General features: G+C 38.7%; 1 protein-coding gene across 1 annotated transcript in view; it reads right to left on the bottom strand.

Moving 5' to 3' along the window:
• Positions 1-18,289, bottom strand: part of SLC25A13 (solute carrier family 25 member 13) — a 216,638-nt gene that overhangs the window by 43,125 nt on the left and 155,224 nt on the right. Inside the window, 1 exon segment of the mRNA XM_079152267.1 lies at positions 13,005-13,145. Coding sequence (XP_079008393.1) covers positions 13,005-13,145 — 141 coding nt within the window.

Raw genomic sequence — 18,289 nt, 5'->3', positions numbered from 1 at the left:
TTTTTTAAGGAAATGCCTTGGTAAGTCCCAGCTCTCTAACTGTTCTATTATTGTATGTTGCTTTGCCATTGACGGCATTCATAACTTAGATGGACTGGAATTTTTTCACAAGGAACTTTAGTCTGCAAGCTGCCAGTCCTGCCACCTTCATAAAGCCACACTGTGACATGTGTCCCACCTTTTCAATTTTTGATATCTTTCCTTCCTCTCCCCACTCACCCACACCATTACCTGCAAAGTCTATTTCTAGTCTAAGATTTTATGCAGAGAATGTTAATACATCTAGTTAATGTATTAGTCTTTGCTGTATTCACTTTCCTCTTGTATAACACATGTTCTTTAGATTACTTAAATTACAAGCAACCCCCATTTTATGATTATGAATTTTAATTCTACCTTAAAACATTAAGCATTTATAATTACCATATATAAACATATACATACATATATAAATTAATTAAGGTAATGCTGTTTAGAGTAAACATTTATTACTTTCTTTGCTTTTCATTTCTGTTGCATTTCCACCTGCAATCAATTTTTTCTACCTTAAGTACATTTTATAATTTCCTTTATTAGGGGTTTCTGGTGATGTGTTTTTCCAGTCTAAAAATGTCTTCAATTTTTCTGTCTTTCTAAAATACATTTTTACAGGGTATAGAATTCTGGGTGGAAAAGTTTTTTCTTTTAAACATCGACAACACCATTCAATTGTCTTCTGGTTGTCATTATTCCTAAGTTAACTGTTAGTTCAACTGCTGCCCCTTTGGAAACAAATCTGCCTTTCTCTCTGGCTGCTTAAGAGCTTCTCTTTAGTTGTGATGTTCAGCAGTTTTAGTCTACTGTGTCTAGTCTGGATTTTTTATCTCGCACTTGCAATTTGTTGTACTTATTGAGTATATAAATTAATGGTTGTTATAAGATCTGGAAAACCTTCAGCTGTCATATTTTCTTTCTAGTTTTGATTTATACCTATTAGATCACCTCACACTTTGTCCATCTCAAATTCTATGTCTCTTAAAAATGCATACTGGATAATTTCTTATCTTCCAGCTCACTAATCTCTCTTTGACTGTGTTCAATCTGCTGTCAAAGGCATCTGTTTAATTTTAATCATTATAAATATCTTCACTTTTTGATTTTTTTTTAAATTAAAAATTAAAATTTCTGATGTTTTAAAAACTTATATCCAGGAAAGGTGGTGCATGCCTGAAATCTTAATAATATGGGAGGTTGAAGCAGGAGGATTGCAATTCTTAGGCCAGCTTGGGCGACTTAATTAGAATCTGTTTAAAAATAAAAAAAAGGTCTAGGAATATAGCTCAGTGGTAGAGCACTTGCATAGCATGTGTGAGACCCTGGATTTGATCCTAGTATATTTGTAGATTGAAAATACTTCCCCATTGTTTTTGTTATCTCTTCTTAAAGTGCCTCACTGCTTGTATGACTTGAGATTTTCTAATGTGACTTACTCATTTTCTTATAACATAATCTATGAAAAATTTTTGAGGCCTGGGTTGAATATGGATTCAAAGGACTTAGGATTGCTTCTGTCAGACAGAAAGCAGTACCATAAATTCAAGAGTGTTTAAAATTAATTACCAATGTGACATTTTTCTTATCACCAAAGAAATATAAATTCAGCCCGTAAGCTCATGTGAGACCAGCTCAGGGTTTCTGATTCTTCGGCGAGGTTCCCTCCCTAGCCCCTTTTCTCCTCTTCTACTGAGAAGTAAGGCAATTTTCCTTACAACCTACAGTAGAAAAGGCATTATTATTTTATTCATCCATTGGGGGCATAGCTCTCTGTGGTCCGTTTCATGGGGGAAGATTTTCTTTAGGATCAGAGGTAGGGTTAAGATTAGTGATGCCTGGAATAGACACATGGAGCAGACCCTCATTATCAGAGTTGTGCACATACAGGGCTGGCCCCTGGAAGTAAATATCCCCTTAAATTTTGTAACTGAGGTCCTTTGCTTGACTCAACTTAGTTCTCATCCTGTTCTTTTCAGATTTAAATCTTTAGGCAGTACCTACTTGTCCCCTACAGCTTCAAAAATTAATGCTAAACTTCAGCTGTTTTGCAAATGTCTTCAAAGCAAAAGTAAGCTTTGTCGTTCTGCTGAAGCCACCTAATTTTAGGTTCAAATATTCCTTATTTCCTTGCTAGCCCATGTGTTTGAAAAGGCTATTTAACAACACACTGAACAACATTTTAAGTTGTTTTAACTGGATGATCAGTTTTGATCTGCTAATGGCTGCAAACCCTATAGAGACAGTTTATGCATTTTGGAGGAGATGCTCATGTGGATTGCTCTTGACACTGTCCCTAGACACATTTCCTTCAAAACATGCCATGATTATGCAGGCAGTACCCCCTGCTAATTTTTTTGTTTGTCTTCCCCCTTGATGTAGATCACCAAATTGGGGAGGGGGCTTTTTTCCTAATTCCCTCAGCAAATCAATGAGGCCAACTGTCTATAACATCAACTATTATGGTTACTCAGCTAACTGAGCTGGGAATTCTCTTTGTGTCTCACCATTCCATGCAATTCTCTGAAAGCTCCCTCCCTGAAGAGGATGACTTCTCAGAGAAGTACATTGCTTAAAAGCACATATTCAAAATGTATCATCTTAAATATGGAATTACATCTGATTCTACCTCTCTGTGCCAAAAATAGTATGTTGTAGGAGCAAGAATACAATAGAGGATTTGAAATCAGAGACCTGGGCTCAGATTCTCTCTCTAATGTTGGGAGAAGTTTTCAGAATCTCAGTGCCTCAACTTTCACAGACACACTAAACTTAAATCCAATGATAAGTATAATGTACCTGGTATAGTACCTAGCACAAGGATCTTCAATAAAAGGTGATGATAATTACTACTACCAATGAAAAGCACACTGTCCTATTGGACAATGGAAGTTCATATCTGAATTATTGTAGGGTTTGACATTTATTAGGCTAAGATACAATCTTTTATTTATTTAGTGAAAGACCCAATTCTACTAAGTTTATAAGAGTTTGCTAAGTTGATCAGATCCCATAGGCTTCTTTAGTTACCACGAGACATTTATCTGTTTGATTCTGTAGTCAATTAACATTTCTTAAGTCAGTCATTTTTAAGTGCATACCTTGGTCACAACTGGAAATCAGAGAATACAAGGATAACTTGGTGGAAATAGAAACATATTCATCACTTCTTGAAAATATATTCAGAGCACCCTATGAACAGTGGGAGGTTAGTAGCATCATTTATATACTTTTACCATGAAGGGCAGTCCGAAAGTTAAATAAAAGACCTGTCTTGGGACTGGGGCTGAGCTCAGTGGTAGAGCACTTGCCTGGCATGTGTGAGGCACTGGGTTTGATCCCCAGCACCACATTAAAAAATAATGAAATAAAGGTGTTGTGTCCATTTACTAAACAAAAAAAAAAAAAAAGACCTGTCTTAAAATTAATCTGTGGGCACTCAGCAAGAAATAACAAAATTAGAAGGAAAAATAATAGAACAAAAACTGGTAAAAATGTGTGCCTCTTGAAAGATAGTTACTAAAGCATGGGGCTAAGAAAATAATATGTTATTGTTAGATATCCCGTTTTATCTGCATTTTCTATCTATTGTATCTGCATTTTCTATCTATTGAAACAAAATTTTTAAAAACTTTATGGCACTAGAATTATATGTTTATATTCTTTCATGCCCTCAACACTGATCACACTGAAGGCAATGATACTATATATGTCTCTGAAACTCCAGCACCTACTGCAGTGTTAGCACATAGCAAATATTTGGTGAATGAAAGAAAGAATGGTAAAATATTAATCATTCACTTTTTTTTTACCTTTTAGAATTTTTATTTTCATTTTTTAAAAAACTGTAATAACATACACAACGAAGTTTATCATCTTAAGCATTTTTAAGTGTGCACTTCAGTAGGGTTAAGGGCATTCACACTCCAGAAATTTTCATATTGCAAAACTGAAATTTTGTACCCACTGAACTCTACCTCCCATTCTCCTCCTGCTCCATGGCAACTACCACCCCACTTTCTGTCTCTATGAATCTGACTTACTCCAGATACCTCTTACCAGTGGAATTATGTCATACTGTCCTTTGTGATTGGCAAATTCTCTTGGCATAGTATCCTTAAGGTTCATCCACGTTGTAGCATGTGTTAGAATTTCCTCCCTTTTTCAGGATGAATACTATTTCTCATATATATATATATATATATATATATATATATATATATATATATGCCAAATTTTGTTTATCCACTCATCTGAGCATGGACACTTGCGCTCACTTGCCCTATTTTTAACACTCTCAATTCCTTTGGGAATTGTTTTACAACAACAATGTTTTTCAAGTCATCTCCTTTTTATTTGCTATTCCAAAGCTCTAACTTGATTGCCTAGCCTAGAGGAGGTTGCTGACCACACAGCTTTAGAAATTACCCAGGCCTGGGGCAGAACTAGGTATTTTTGCAAGGATCCCTTAGTTGGCATTCTAATAAAAATTACTAATAATCACTCATATGCACTATGTGCAAGCTCTACCTTATGTGCTTTGCATGTATTAGTAAATTCCCACAATAACCTTATGATTATTTCCCTGGAAATCTTCATGCATCTATTATGACTGTGTTCTTTTCTATTTGGCTCAAGTATCTTTAGGTTATAGGTCAGGTTTCAAAAAGCAATAGGACTGAGTTTGAAACCCAGTCTCACCACTTACCTCACAAGGAATGTGGCCTTATACCAATTACCTAAAACCATTAGTCTTCCCTTTCCTCTGCTGTAATGGGAGCTTAGAATAGTACCACCTGCCTGATAGGCTGTAGGGAGGACTAAATGATTCGAAGCATACACAGCTTCAAGCCAGGGGGCCCAGCAGAGTTACTCAGTAAACATAAGCACTAATGAGTTTACCCCTCCCCCGAACACACTTTCCTCTAAGCCAGGACAGGACACACTCTCTCTCTGCCTCCTGAGAGTCTAGCACTATATTGGGTCTTGCCACCTTCAGATGCTCCCAAACCCTTCCATCTTCAGTGACTCTTCTGTCCTGCCTAGAGGCAGGCACAGTTCTCCTAAGAAAATTAAAACAAACAGGCTGGGAGTGTAGCTTAGTGGTACAGCACTTGCCTAGAATGCAGGAGGCCCTGAGTTCAATCCCCAGCACCACAACAAACAATAAAAAACAAACAGTAATCTCTCACCCTATCCCCACTGCCCCCACCAAAACATTATCCCTACATTCTTCTTCTTCTGGTTGTTGTTTTCTTTCACAGTAAAACTTTTAGTGTGAATGGTTTCTTTTATATTTCCTCTTAAAGGTTTCTGTTTCTATCATCCTGATTAAATTGACTTCTTAAAGATAACCACTGACCTCCATCTTTAAGTTTGAAAAACCTTTTCATATGCTTCATCCCTTTAGTCTCAATAGTATCTGGTAACACTCATGGCTGTTTCTCCTCACATCTCATTCCTCTACTATGTGCCACATGCTGTTCACTGATTTCTCCACCTGATAGCTGCACCCAGCTGCAGTCCCGCATACCTATAATCCCAGTGACTTGGGAGGCTGGGGCAAAAGCATCCTAAGTTCTAGGCCAGCCTCAGCAACTCAGCAAGACCCTGTTACAAAATAAAAAATAAAAGGGCTAGGGATGTAGCTCAGTGGTAAAGTGCTCCTGGGTTCACTCCCCAGTACCAAACAAAAAAATATTTACATAAATAAATAAGGGTGGTCTCCAAGTTCCATTATTGATTTTCCTTGGCTTGGACATCTCACCTACGTTTAAGGCTTCACGCCTGTGGATGACTGATAGAGCACCTATCATACCCATGCCTCTGCAAGGCTCCAGTATTCCATCTTCACTGTAAGAAAAATACCAAACAGGGAGTCAGGGACCTGCCCCTGCCTACCTAGTAATGTAGCTAAACCTTATTAGAGTTCTTGGCCTCTATTCCCCAATTAGAAAAATAATAGTAGATAAAAGATCCTTTAAAGGTTTCTTACAGCTCCCCAAATATTCTGAAATTGTGAAGTTTACATTATTCCCATCTATCCAGGTGCTCAAGTGAGAAATCTACGAGTCACCTTTTAATTTTCCTTTACTCTCTACCTTTCATCACTTTTCAGGGCTTTGCGAGACTAACTCTGAAGCATCCTTTAAATATATCCCCCCGTGCCACTGCCCTGGTCCACCCCAGCCTACATCCTTCTTGCTGTCCTCCTGCCTTCAGTCCTGTTCAGTTTTGGCCTGCCCCAGCATCCCCCACTGAAGCCAAATTATTTTCCCCACACATAAAGCTGCTTACGCCACCTTTCTCTGCCTTCCACCTGGTTCACTGTTTCTTCAAGGCCGTCTCTTTCAGAAAGCCTTCCTGGCTGTCTCTCGTGAGTTAGCTCCACCTCCTTTATAGCCTGCGCATTCACCCCTGGACAGCTCTTCTCAACTGCACGTACATAGTTTCTGTGGATCTGTGAACTTGGCTGACTGTTCCCATGAGATGGTAAAGTCTTTAAAAAACCATCCTTATTGATTTACTTTTGTACCCCTGGTCTAGGGCAGAGCTTGCTGGGTAGAGAAATGGGTGTCTCTGAAACTGGACACAATTGGCCCGCTGTTCACATTTGACTTTCCCCAATATCATGGTCTTTTTACCAAGCTACTTTCTCTGCTCTAATATCCTCATGTATGATGTGGAAACACCTGGCTTTTAGTTATCTTAATCAGGTGTCTCTTAAGTACCAGAAAAGTTAAAAAGCAGCAGTGAAGAAGAAAGTTTGCTGCTATCAAATATACTCTAGATAAGGGAGACACAACACACAGAGAAAGACATCTCTGTGATGGATGCTGGTGGAGAACTGGAAAGGGGACCAGGACAGCAAGTGGCCTGGCTGTCTTCCTGAGGAGGCATCTGTTTAGCTAAGGCTTCAGGGGAAGAGCCTTCAGGCAGACTGAAGAGCAAGAGGAAACAAGCATGGAATATCTGAAGAAAGCAAAGGCAGCCAGCAGAGCTAGCTCACAGGATGTTGATGCAAAATGGAGAGTGAAGAGGAAAGGCCCCCAGGCAGGCAGTGGGGATCTGCTCCAACTGCAAGAGAAAGCTGCTGGAAGGTTTTCCACTGGGGAACAGTTTCTGTAGAGCCCACTAGTTTCTCATTTCCTTCTGGTTTCTGCCCAGATACCTCATTCCAGAGGACTTCCCTGACCACCCTATTAAAATGTACCCCCAGCCTACTTGGCCCTTCTCCATCCCCTTACCCTGACTTTTATGTCTTCAAAGTTCTTAGCACCACCTGATGTCATGTATTTGTTCTCTTGATGGCAAATTTTTCCTATACGCCAAACTGTGAGCAGCAACTTGGCTTTTCCCAGCACCACCCCGAACGGCAAGAACAGCACCAGGCACATAGTTAGCTCCCAATAAAGTGTGCTGATGGATCTTTTTACTGTCTCTATGGTTTTGCCTTTTCCAGAATGTCATGCACTTGGACAAATACAACATGTACCCTTTCCAGATCAGCTTCTTTCACTTAGTAATATGTACTTAAATTTCTTCCATGTCTTTTCATGGCTTGAGAGCTCATTTCCTTTTAATATCGAGTAATAGTCCATTGTGTGCATGTCCCAAGTTGTTTATCCATTCACTTAGTGAAGGACATCTTGGTTGCTTCTAGGTTTTTGGCAATTGTGAATAAAGTAGCTATAAACATTAAGAAAGTGTGTGTTGAGTGAGTTAATCAATCTGACTTACATTTTAAATGGATCATTTTGGCTGCTGCAATAACAATGAATTTGAAAGAATCAAAGTCAGAATAAAGAAACCACTGAAGAGGCTTCCACAGAGTTCAGAGGAAGAGACAGAGGTACAAGCAGAAGGATGACAGCAGCCACTGCGGTGGCAGCAAAACCAAAGCATGCCCCTCGATGTTCCAAAACTAGTGTGCAACATATTCTCAAAGCAATGATTAAACAATTGCTTTCTTCACATGGGGCACACGCACATAAAAAGAGAAGTTTATGAAGCTTCTTAGTACCACCTGATAAACTGAGGAATTATTCTTATAAGTACGCATGTGTTACAGGACGAAATTAAACTGATGGAATTTGATTAGCTCTATTAAAACTAAAACATGCACATGCCCCTTGATCTAACAACTTCATTCCCAGGAATTTATTCTTTGTATACACTAATGAAAGAATATCAAAATACCAAATCTTATTATTGCACAGTGTGCATGTATGCATATGTAACAACAAATCCCACTATCATGTATAATTATAATGCACCAATTAAAAAACACAAAAAAGTTTATCAAACTAAACCACAGGAATATTCACCAGGTATTACTTATATTTCCACACTGGAAGAAACATAAATACTCATCAAGAGGAAACCAGCTTTAAAAAAAAAAAAAAAAATCAAAAAACAAAAAACAAAAAACAAAAGAAAAGAAAAGAAAAAAAAACTTAAAAATTTTGTGTAATTGTATACCACTATCAAATAAAACAAGGAAGGAGTTTTCACATACAATGTGCCTAGAAATACTCTTTATGGTAAAACACACATGCTATAATGCTATTGGTACATTTAATATAGAGAGAGATAGAATGAAAGAAATGAGGAGACAAATACTCATGTAAGTAGAAAAATTTTTCAAGGATTTATAAAAATTTAAGCAATGGATATTTGAAGAGAATGGAAAGCTAAAAGGCTGGTGAGAGAATTTTACTTCCCTCCATATCTATAGTTTGAGGTTTTAAAAATATCAACTTGTATTTTATTTGAAAATTGAAAAAAAAATCAAAACTTTGAGACAAGTAACAGAATAAACAAGAATGCATGGATATATCACTGCTTACTTTTACAAGATATGGACAATAGCTTCAATACTCATTTACACACAGTGGATGAACTCAGGTACACACTGATGCAGGTAGATGAAAAAACACACTTGAAAACTGTCAAATACAGTGGGGTAAATCGAATGCCTTTGATCAGAACATGACCAACAAGAGCCCATATTTCTAAGCAACTTTCTAGTAAAAGCCTATGTTTAATTTGTGATTAGAGAATTTGAAACTATTTTGAACAATGCTTGATGGATCTTAGCTGTCACTGCTTCAGTGACCACTTTTTGTCTTCCAAAAGAGGCATGAACTCTTTTGGGCTTCCTAACAAAAGAATCTTTTTGGAACTGTGATAGCTCTGCTGCCATTTAATGTTCAACACAATTTTATAAGTTGAGAGCTTCTAAGGAAAAGGTAACATTCAAAAATAGGTGGATGCAACTTTCTTTCCCATGACAAAAATCTGACTTATTTTATATTCTGGGAATTATGCATAAAAAAAATCTTTCCAGTAAAAGGAAATTATATCCCCATATAGTTTTTATTGTTAGTGTTGTTTTTTGGTGCTGAAGACCAGACCCAGGGCCTCATTCAGGCTAGGTAAGTGCTCTCCCACCAGCTCCAATCCTCACATATCCCCCCCCCTCCCTTAATCCTCATATATTCTTAAGAAAAGTCATATATGTAATAGATTTTTTTCTTAACTACATCACAATCAGAGAGCTCTTTCAAAGGCAATGATTTATTCTGCTTTTACTTCAACCACCTATTTCCTGCATGCTATAACTACAGTTCTCTAAATGTCACTATTTTAGAGGGGTGCTTTGTTTACATAGTACCCTACATTGGCTCTAAACTATTTCTAATTTCAGGAATGTGAAATGTTTACCATATCCACTCTTTTTCACTTGCAAATGTATTTCTAAAGCAAGAATTCTAATTGCCATTTACTGAGAAGTTGCAGAATAGTTAGGTATTTTGCAAGTCAATTCGGAGAAAAACAGAAGGCTTGGTTAAGTCCAATTCAGGTGAGGTTAAGCTCAGCAGGCCTAGACACACAGACAGAGTCAACCACTCACCCCTCCTGTGCTGGGCATTATAATGTTAACATAGCAAACAAAAGAGCCCAGGGGAAGAGAAGGCAGATTACCAGTCCCAACAAAAACTATGACAGTGGTCTCTTTTTAAAGACCCACAGGGAAGGACACAAACCAGGCTTAAAAGTATTAGGTCACTTCTTGCCATTTGCATTTTTCTACCCAACCAAGACAACAAACAGAGAAAGGCACTATTGCTAAAAAGAGCTACTTAGAAACAAAAACACATTAAATACACAGCAATACTAAAGCTGTGATGCTCCCTAAATGGATGGAGCTTTACCTACTGAAATGATTTCTGACTGGGAAAGGTGAGGAGGGGCAGGTAAGGTGGAGAGATGGGGGGCTTGAGTCCATTTTTATAAGACAAGGCATAGGTTGAAAGCCATGATACCATAAATGAGGATCAGCTGGGGTGGTAATACAAGAGTGAGTTGACTCAAAGAAGCCAAAACCACAGGGAGGTGCATGTCTGCCCAGGGAAGTCTCACAGGTCTCCAGGAATTTAATTGATATAGATGGCCAGCAGGAAGGTGGAGAACGCTAGGTCATTCTCTCACAATGAAACCAAGTTTCCAGGTCAAGCACTAGTGACTTCACTTGGTAATTATCAATACACCAAAAACCAGTATATTGCAAGGCAGCTCCAAGCGCTATGGAATGCCTCTGAACTAGATTAAACCACTAGACTAGTAATTAAACTAACTTTATATGGGAGAGTTCTCATGCTCAAACTTGAGCAATCCTGCTCATTTCAGGAAAGCAATTTTGGCACAAAGTGGAAACAAGCATCTTCTGAACCTCAATTTCAACTCAATACCAAGACTGGCAGCCTCTGTTCACCCAACTGCAAAATCAGGATACCAACTACTTCCAAAGGGTGTTAAAGGGAATTAAGATTATGAAATAATGTGAAGATGAAAAGCACTAAGTCCCAGGCTCGTAGCATCTGCAGGTGATTTAACAGGCCCTGTGTCTGTGTCGGCAAACAAGTCTTTACCATTTTATCCATCTAGACAATCTGAGGACAGTCACTGCCAGAGTACCCAAGTGTTTTTACCAGACAGGCCCACTGAAAGACTGCGTGGCGTCCTGTCAAAATGACAAGCTGCTACGTCACGTTATACACCACGAGAGCCTAAAATTTAGAAAAGAAGATGATTCAAATTGATCTTTGCTATGCCCCATGACAATACTGTTTATTTCTTTGAACTGGATAATAAACTGGTAAAGAAAATAGCTATAGAACACTGCTCACTGCACATTTCCTGATTGTGTATCTTAAGTGGTGGGGGGAAGGGAAAAAATAACAGAATGAATCAAACAACATACCCTATGTAAATTTATGAATACACAAATGGTATGCCTTTATGCCCTGTACAAACAGAAAAACAACATGTATCCCATTTGTTTACAATAAAAAAATTTATCATATAAAAAAAATCAGCATTTTTATTCTTAAAAACCACATATGTTTAAGTAAATAAGGCAAGTTATTCCCATCTCCCCAAATCAACCCACTAAAGAGGACATCAGCTTATGGGGTGCTCTTTCTATCACTTAACTTTGAGAAGTGAAGTATCATTCGGGGAATGTAGATTTGCCCTAAATGACCACAAGCATTATTAATTCTGGATATTTAGTGAGGTTCACTTACAAAACTCTGGGTACTCACAAAAAGGAAAAACAATAAAGTATTCCATGGGGTAGGATCTTATAAATACTGTGATGAATGTCAAAACAAGTCATTGAAAGGTTCTCTAAAAAGCAATATGATCAGTTGAAACTCATTATGGGGATCAGTTATATCCACTCAGGATGCACTGAGACTAGGAAAAAAGACATCAACTCTCTCAATGTTACATATCTGTGGGATAAAATTTCCAGGGACAATGTTGTACATGAAGATCAAAAGTGCTATATCTTGCAGAGGGTGAAAATGAAGACAGTATACTCTGTAAAACCACATTAACAGATGATCCGAAAAAGAATTAAGTAGTAATCAAGACACTTGTTTAAAATTTGCATAAATAATTTGAATTAGACATTTCTTGATATTATTCACAGAAACAAACCATTATTAATTTCATATATTTTATAATTTCTGTGTAAACACATGAAACTATTTTAAGTAGACATTTGATTTCTCCCCCTATATTCTTAAAGGTTTACTTATTCAAGTTAGTATAAACGTTTTTTTTTTAATCTTATTGAAAAATGGGAAACACCTTTTGTTTGATAGTCTTAGAGCGAGGCATATGTGCAGATGATTTTATATATTCCCTACAACTTTGTGGTAGAATGGTGTGAGTGATAAATTTAAAGTATCCTGGGTGCCTATAATCCTACTGGCTCTGGAGGCTGAGGCAGAAGGATTGGGAGTTCAAAGACAGCTTTGGCAAAGGTGAGTTGCTAAGCAACTCACCCTGTCTTAAATAAAATACAAAAACAGGGCTGGGGGTGTGGCTCAGTGATCCAGTGCCCCTGAGTTCAATCCCCTGTGCTACCCCCACCCCTAAAAAAGTTTGGTTTTATAATCATTCTGAAGAACCATTTTCAAATGAAAAACTGTTAAGATTTATAATAATTGGGAGGCAGCATAAATATAGAAAACACGAATAGAGCCAATGTGTAGGGTCAGAAAATAAATTCTTGCCCTGGCGTGGGTTTCTCCTTAACTGAGCTCAGCACGCCTTCTGAAAGATGGTGCCCTAGGATCCTGGCTTATTTCCCTCATGGAGGAGGGCACTGAGAATTAGGTTTTTGTATCAATAACAAATCAAAATAAAGCCCTGGACAGTGTTGCTATAGAGAGTTGTGCTGAACAGCTCTGGTGGGCATTCACTTCACAGTCAGCTTGGATTTGTATGTCTGTGACTTGTGTATTGTATTCGGATTTGTGTGCAGTTTTTTGGCAGATGGCAGGATGGGTACCTCCCTATGGGTTCCAGAAGAAAATTTTTTCACAGGAAAAGTCAATTTCAAGTTGATGAGTTACTAGTTTAGAAAATGAGCAAGCAATCAAGTCACTAAAAGATACCTTGTAGATGCCAAAAAAGCCCAAGTCTCGCAGGACGGACAGAGCGCTGACTCGGGGTCCAGTGGTGATTTCTCCAGCCACTTGCAAACGGATCTTGACAATTTCTAAAGGATTTGTGAAAATCACTTGGGAGCCTCCAGCCTAAAGAGAAAAAGAAAAGATTTAGGATCAAAGTTGGGAAATGGTAAGGTGGGTCAGAAAGAGATGAACAATTATTCTCAATAAAGCTCAGGAAGTTCTGTACTTAAAGACTCTACAGTTTCAGTCTTAGTCCCATCAATTAAAAACCTGGTGATCACAAGCTTGAATCAAAATAGAGTTACTGCCTAGAAGCCTCAGGTAGAGATCCTGCCTCCTTCATCTCCAGAGATTTCCGTTGGCCTCACTTGAGTATTCATACCATAACAAAGACTCCTCGAAGTATGAGCAACATGCATAAAATCATGTATTACCCAAACACAGGGACACGTCTGCCTCTCTGAATAGGAGGGAAGCAAGGAGGACAAATGGAGGACAAATGTTCTTCGATAATGGATTTCGTGATTCTAAGTGATGATTCAAATATTGCCAGTGCTATGGTTTAGATGTGTGGTGTCCCCTAAAAGTTCACGTGTGAGACAGTGCAAGAAGGTTTAGACATGAAGTAATTGGGTTATGAGAGCCTTAACCAATCAGTGAATTAATCCCCTGATAGGGATTAACTGAGTGGTAAATGAAAGCAGGTAGGATGTGGCTGGAGGAGATGGGCACTGGAGTATGCCTTTGGAGTTTATATTTTTTCTGGTGAAGGGAGCGAGCGCTCTCTCTCTCTCTCTCTCTCTCTGATCCTGGATGCCATGCTCCCAACTGCTTTCCTCCATCATTTTCTTCTGCCTCACTTCGGGTCCCAAGGAATGGAGTTCGCCATCTATGGGTGGAAACCTCTGAAACCATGAGCCTCCAAATAAACTTTTCCTCCTCAAATTGTTTTTGTTAGGTCTTTTGGTCACAGTAGTGGAAAAAACTGACTAAAACAGACAGAACACATGTAAACAAGTGAAAAAACAATCTTTAAAAAATTTGTGGGTCATCCAATACCATTTCATAGAATTATAATTTTATTTATATGTTACCTGTGTAGAAAATTATTCTTTTCATATAAGATAAATGGTATTTCAAAGTAGTACAAATATGCATTAAATCAATTATGGTCCAAACTATGAACAATGAATATTATCATTCCAGAAATGGCTGGATGCCACTCCTCCAAGAACATCAGTGAAATCTTTAAAGTGCACTATATAGGAAATTTTAAGCTAGCTATTTTGAAGCTAAGCCTATGCTTATTATTAGCAATTATATTCTTTCTTATTGTACTTCAACTTGTTATTCCTTGTCACAAATCTACTAAATTTTATACACCAAAACTAAGGTTGCTATGTAGCACAGTTCAGAGTACCTGTTACGTAGTAATGTCACCAAAGCCAGACCACAGACAGAGCTGTCATTTTACAGTTTAGTAGACGTCATCAGGGCAACAGGTATAACATCACACAAAACTACCGCTTGGTAGATTCTCTACTCCCAGTCTGCAACATAGGCAGCCTCATAAAATGGTCTGCACTGATTAGAAATGGCTCCAAAGATGGTCTTATTTTTTCCAATTAAAATTTTTTTTGTTTTAGTTGTAGATGAACACAATACCTTTATTTTATTTATTTATATGTGGTGGTAAGGATCGAACCCAGGGCCTCCCACATGCTAAGCAAGCGCTCTACCACTGAGCCACAACCCCAAGCTCTAAAGATGGTCTTTGAGGTATTATTTATAATAGATGACAATAAGTTGGAAACAAAATAAATATCCAAGGCAAAGGGATGGATTAAATTAATTTGAGCATGTCTATACACTGAGATGCTATGCAATAAAAAAAAATTTTGTAGAGAAATGTTCAATAGATACTGTTAAGTAGAAACTCTAATCACTAAATATGTTTAGAATACATGTACACTTTTCCCCCTGATGTACCCTACTACCACACAGAACACATATACCAAAGTGGTACTTTGAAGGTAGTAAGATTTCAAATAGTTTACTTCTTCTATTTTTTTTTCATACACGTGCGCGCGCGCACACACACAGATACATAGAGGGAAATATGTCCTACTTCTATAAAGAAAAATAAATACTTGTGCATAACTTCAAAGAAAAATGTTCATTCACTAACTCTACATCAAACTGTTTTTCCATTTTTATTAACTTGATATCATAATCAAGACACAGACAAGGGTTTCCCTGTCACCACATTTGGAGGGGAATAGCAGTCACCTGTGTTTTGACAATTGCAGACTATCTCTTCTTGGCTGCTTTTACCACGTTTTGCCTATCACCTTCACCTCTAAGGAGATGAGCCAAATGAGCTTGGTAGGAACAACCTGGATTGAGCTCACCGAAAAACCCAGGAGGCCCTCGTGAAGTAGGAGCAGAGTGCGGGATGGCAGTCCAGAGGGTGATGTTTCCTGGTCCGCACACACACAGCCTGTTCCCTACTCTATGGCTCAGAACAGTTCTGCTCGGCTTATCCCCTGCTGCTACCTGCAGCTACCTTGTAAGAACAACCCCCTGTCTGTCTACTGCCTTTAGTATTCTGTGGGTTTATATCTATCTTTTCAATGGGATGTGAAAGGAGTTGTTGAAGGCTACAGGATGAAGAGATGAAACAGACTTTGGTAGCTATGCTAAGCACATAAGCATTCTGTTTGTGCTTCCGGACTAGAGACCTCTCCATATGAAAGTGAAATGAAAATGAACAAAAATTTAAAGTGTAAAAAATTGTCTTATGGGGCAAAATTGCTGAGGAAGATTCAACCAGATGGAATTAGCTTGAGGGCTGATTTCTTACAAAGTGCCAATGGTGATTGATGGTAAGATTATCTCTATGAGGGATAAAATGAAGTGTAATCAGATCATACTATCTTCTTGAAGAATAGAAAAGGAATGAAGCCCACCTTCATTCAAGCTCTGCCAACAGGAGGTAAGGAGACAGCTGAGCACCCTGTGTGAACAGCCAGCCTCAGCTACCCAAACCTGTCCAAATTCTTGCTTGCCAGGAAGAGCAGAGACGGCAAATGTCCAGCAGCCACACAATGCCCAAGACAGTGCAGTGGCTCCACATGCTCCGCTTTCTTTCCCTGTCTCATAATGGGCTGGTTTTACTCTTTGGTTGTAAATTACTATCACCTGCACAGCCTGTGAAAAGCAGTGACTTCTAGACCCCACTCTACACAGCTAAAATAATTTCTGCATTTGCCCTTATTAAAAAATTTCCTACGTAATTATTCTGGGCAATGAGCGTTGACAGAGTTCCTTCAGTACTCCATCTCTAGGAATGTTCTTTCTTTTTCTTCTTTTTTTTTTTTTTTTTGATGGGGGGTGGGTACTAGAGACTGAACCCATGGGTACTTTACCACTGAGTTATATCCCAGTTCTTTTATTCTGAGACGAGGGCTCACCAAGTTGCCCAGGAGGATCCTGAACTTGCCATCCTCCTATCAAACTCCCAGGTAGCTGGGATTACAGGCATGTACTCTATGTCTGGCAATCACTGTTAATTCTGAGGGTCGGTTTAGTAGTCCTCCTTAAGGCTATGATTTCTAGTCTCAAGTCCCCAATATTATTTCAGGGAGTAATTTTTACTTTTAACCTGTGATCACATAACCAAGTGCTGCCATTATTAAAGGGTACAATTTTTAGGCATAAATTGTCATCTTTTTATTTTCTATATTCTCTACTACTATAAAAGTTCTGAACAATGTATATAGTTAAATGTACATTCTCAGCTCCCTGACTCCAAGCCAATGAGGACAGATACCAATTCTTTCACGAAAGCCAAGTGAGTTCTCATCAATGAGAATGATGCAAGAGACAAATCCACTTCAGAGAGCTTGTGGGGGGAAAGAGTGCAGTGATACCAGGAAAAAAAACCCCTGGTGGACTAAGAAAGAACCTATAGACTTAAAGGTGTCAGAGATGAAACGGGTCCTTTGGAGTCAGACTGGAAGGAAATTCGAGACTCTAAGGCACCGAGAGAAGATGCTTATCATCAGATGCACAGTGTCTGAGTATCACCGTAGCTTGACCATGGAGCTCCACTCTGCCTGCTGCTCACCCAACTCCTGGTCTATTATCCCTTCACAGTCCCTTAGCCATGTTCCTCCTTCACAGAGATCAAAGATAGCTGAATCGGCAGACAACGAACAGGAACACCTATTGTGTGCAATGTCTTTGTGTCTCTCATCACTTGAGAGCTCTGGCTGTGTGAAGATACTGTCTTTTTTGTGCATGTAATTTTGTCACAAATAATTTCCCCATGACTTTCTGGAGTGTGGCGAGTAGGATGGGGAGATTTTCCATACTGAACTCTGTGTGGCATATTGTTTTTACAGTGGGGACACTTTCTTCTCTACGTGTTTCCTGTCATCGTCTTTGTTACTAAATCCATCTTAGAAGAAACATACCTATTACAGACCACTTCTGCAACTCCATCATTCATTCATGTCTTTGTTCACTGTGTTCAAAGTTTGTGCCAGGAATTGCAAGGACACAAGGCAAGAAAGCATTCTTGTCCATCAGGGGCTACTAAGGTGTGGCTTTGCATATACAGTGAATCTTTAGTCACTCAAGAGGTGCTTTTTCCAGATTTTACCTAGTTGTAAATGGAGACCTGAGGAAGATTAAAGCAATTGTTATGAGCTGAACCATGTTACACTGTAAGTCACGACTGGCTATGACTAACCCCTCTGAGGCACTGAACCCTCAGCACTTCAGAATGTGACCATGCACTTGGAGATGGGGACTCTGAAAAGAGAACTAAATTGAAATGAAGTCTTTAAGGTGGGCTTTAATCCAGTCGCACTGGCATTCTTATGAGCACAGGAAATTAAACACAGGCATGTAAGGGCAGAGGGAAAAGACCATGTGAGGACGCAGGGAAAGACAGCCATCTCTAAGCCACAGAGGGAGGCCTCAGAGAAATCAACCCTGCCAACACCTTGATTTTGGACTTCCACCCTCCAGAAATGTGAGAAAATAAATTTCTGTACTTTAAGCCACCCAGTCTATGGTATTTCACTTTGACAACCCCAGAAAACTAATATTGCAGTTTTCCCAAGGCTACCAGGAAAGCAAACAGAAGAAAGAATTCTTTATGGAGTTCACTAACTACATGACTTACAAGTATAGGAAATGGTACGTGACAAAAGGCAACTATTCCACGTGATAAGAGTTAAGATCCAGACAAATTGGTA

Source organism: Sciurus vulgaris (assembly GCF_902686455.1).
Source record: "Sciurus vulgaris genome assembly, chromosome: 8".
Taxonomy (NCBI): domain Eukaryota; kingdom Metazoa; phylum Chordata; class Mammalia; order Rodentia; family Sciuridae; genus Sciurus; species Sciurus vulgaris.
This window is presented reverse-complemented; position numbering and strand designations above follow the sequence as displayed.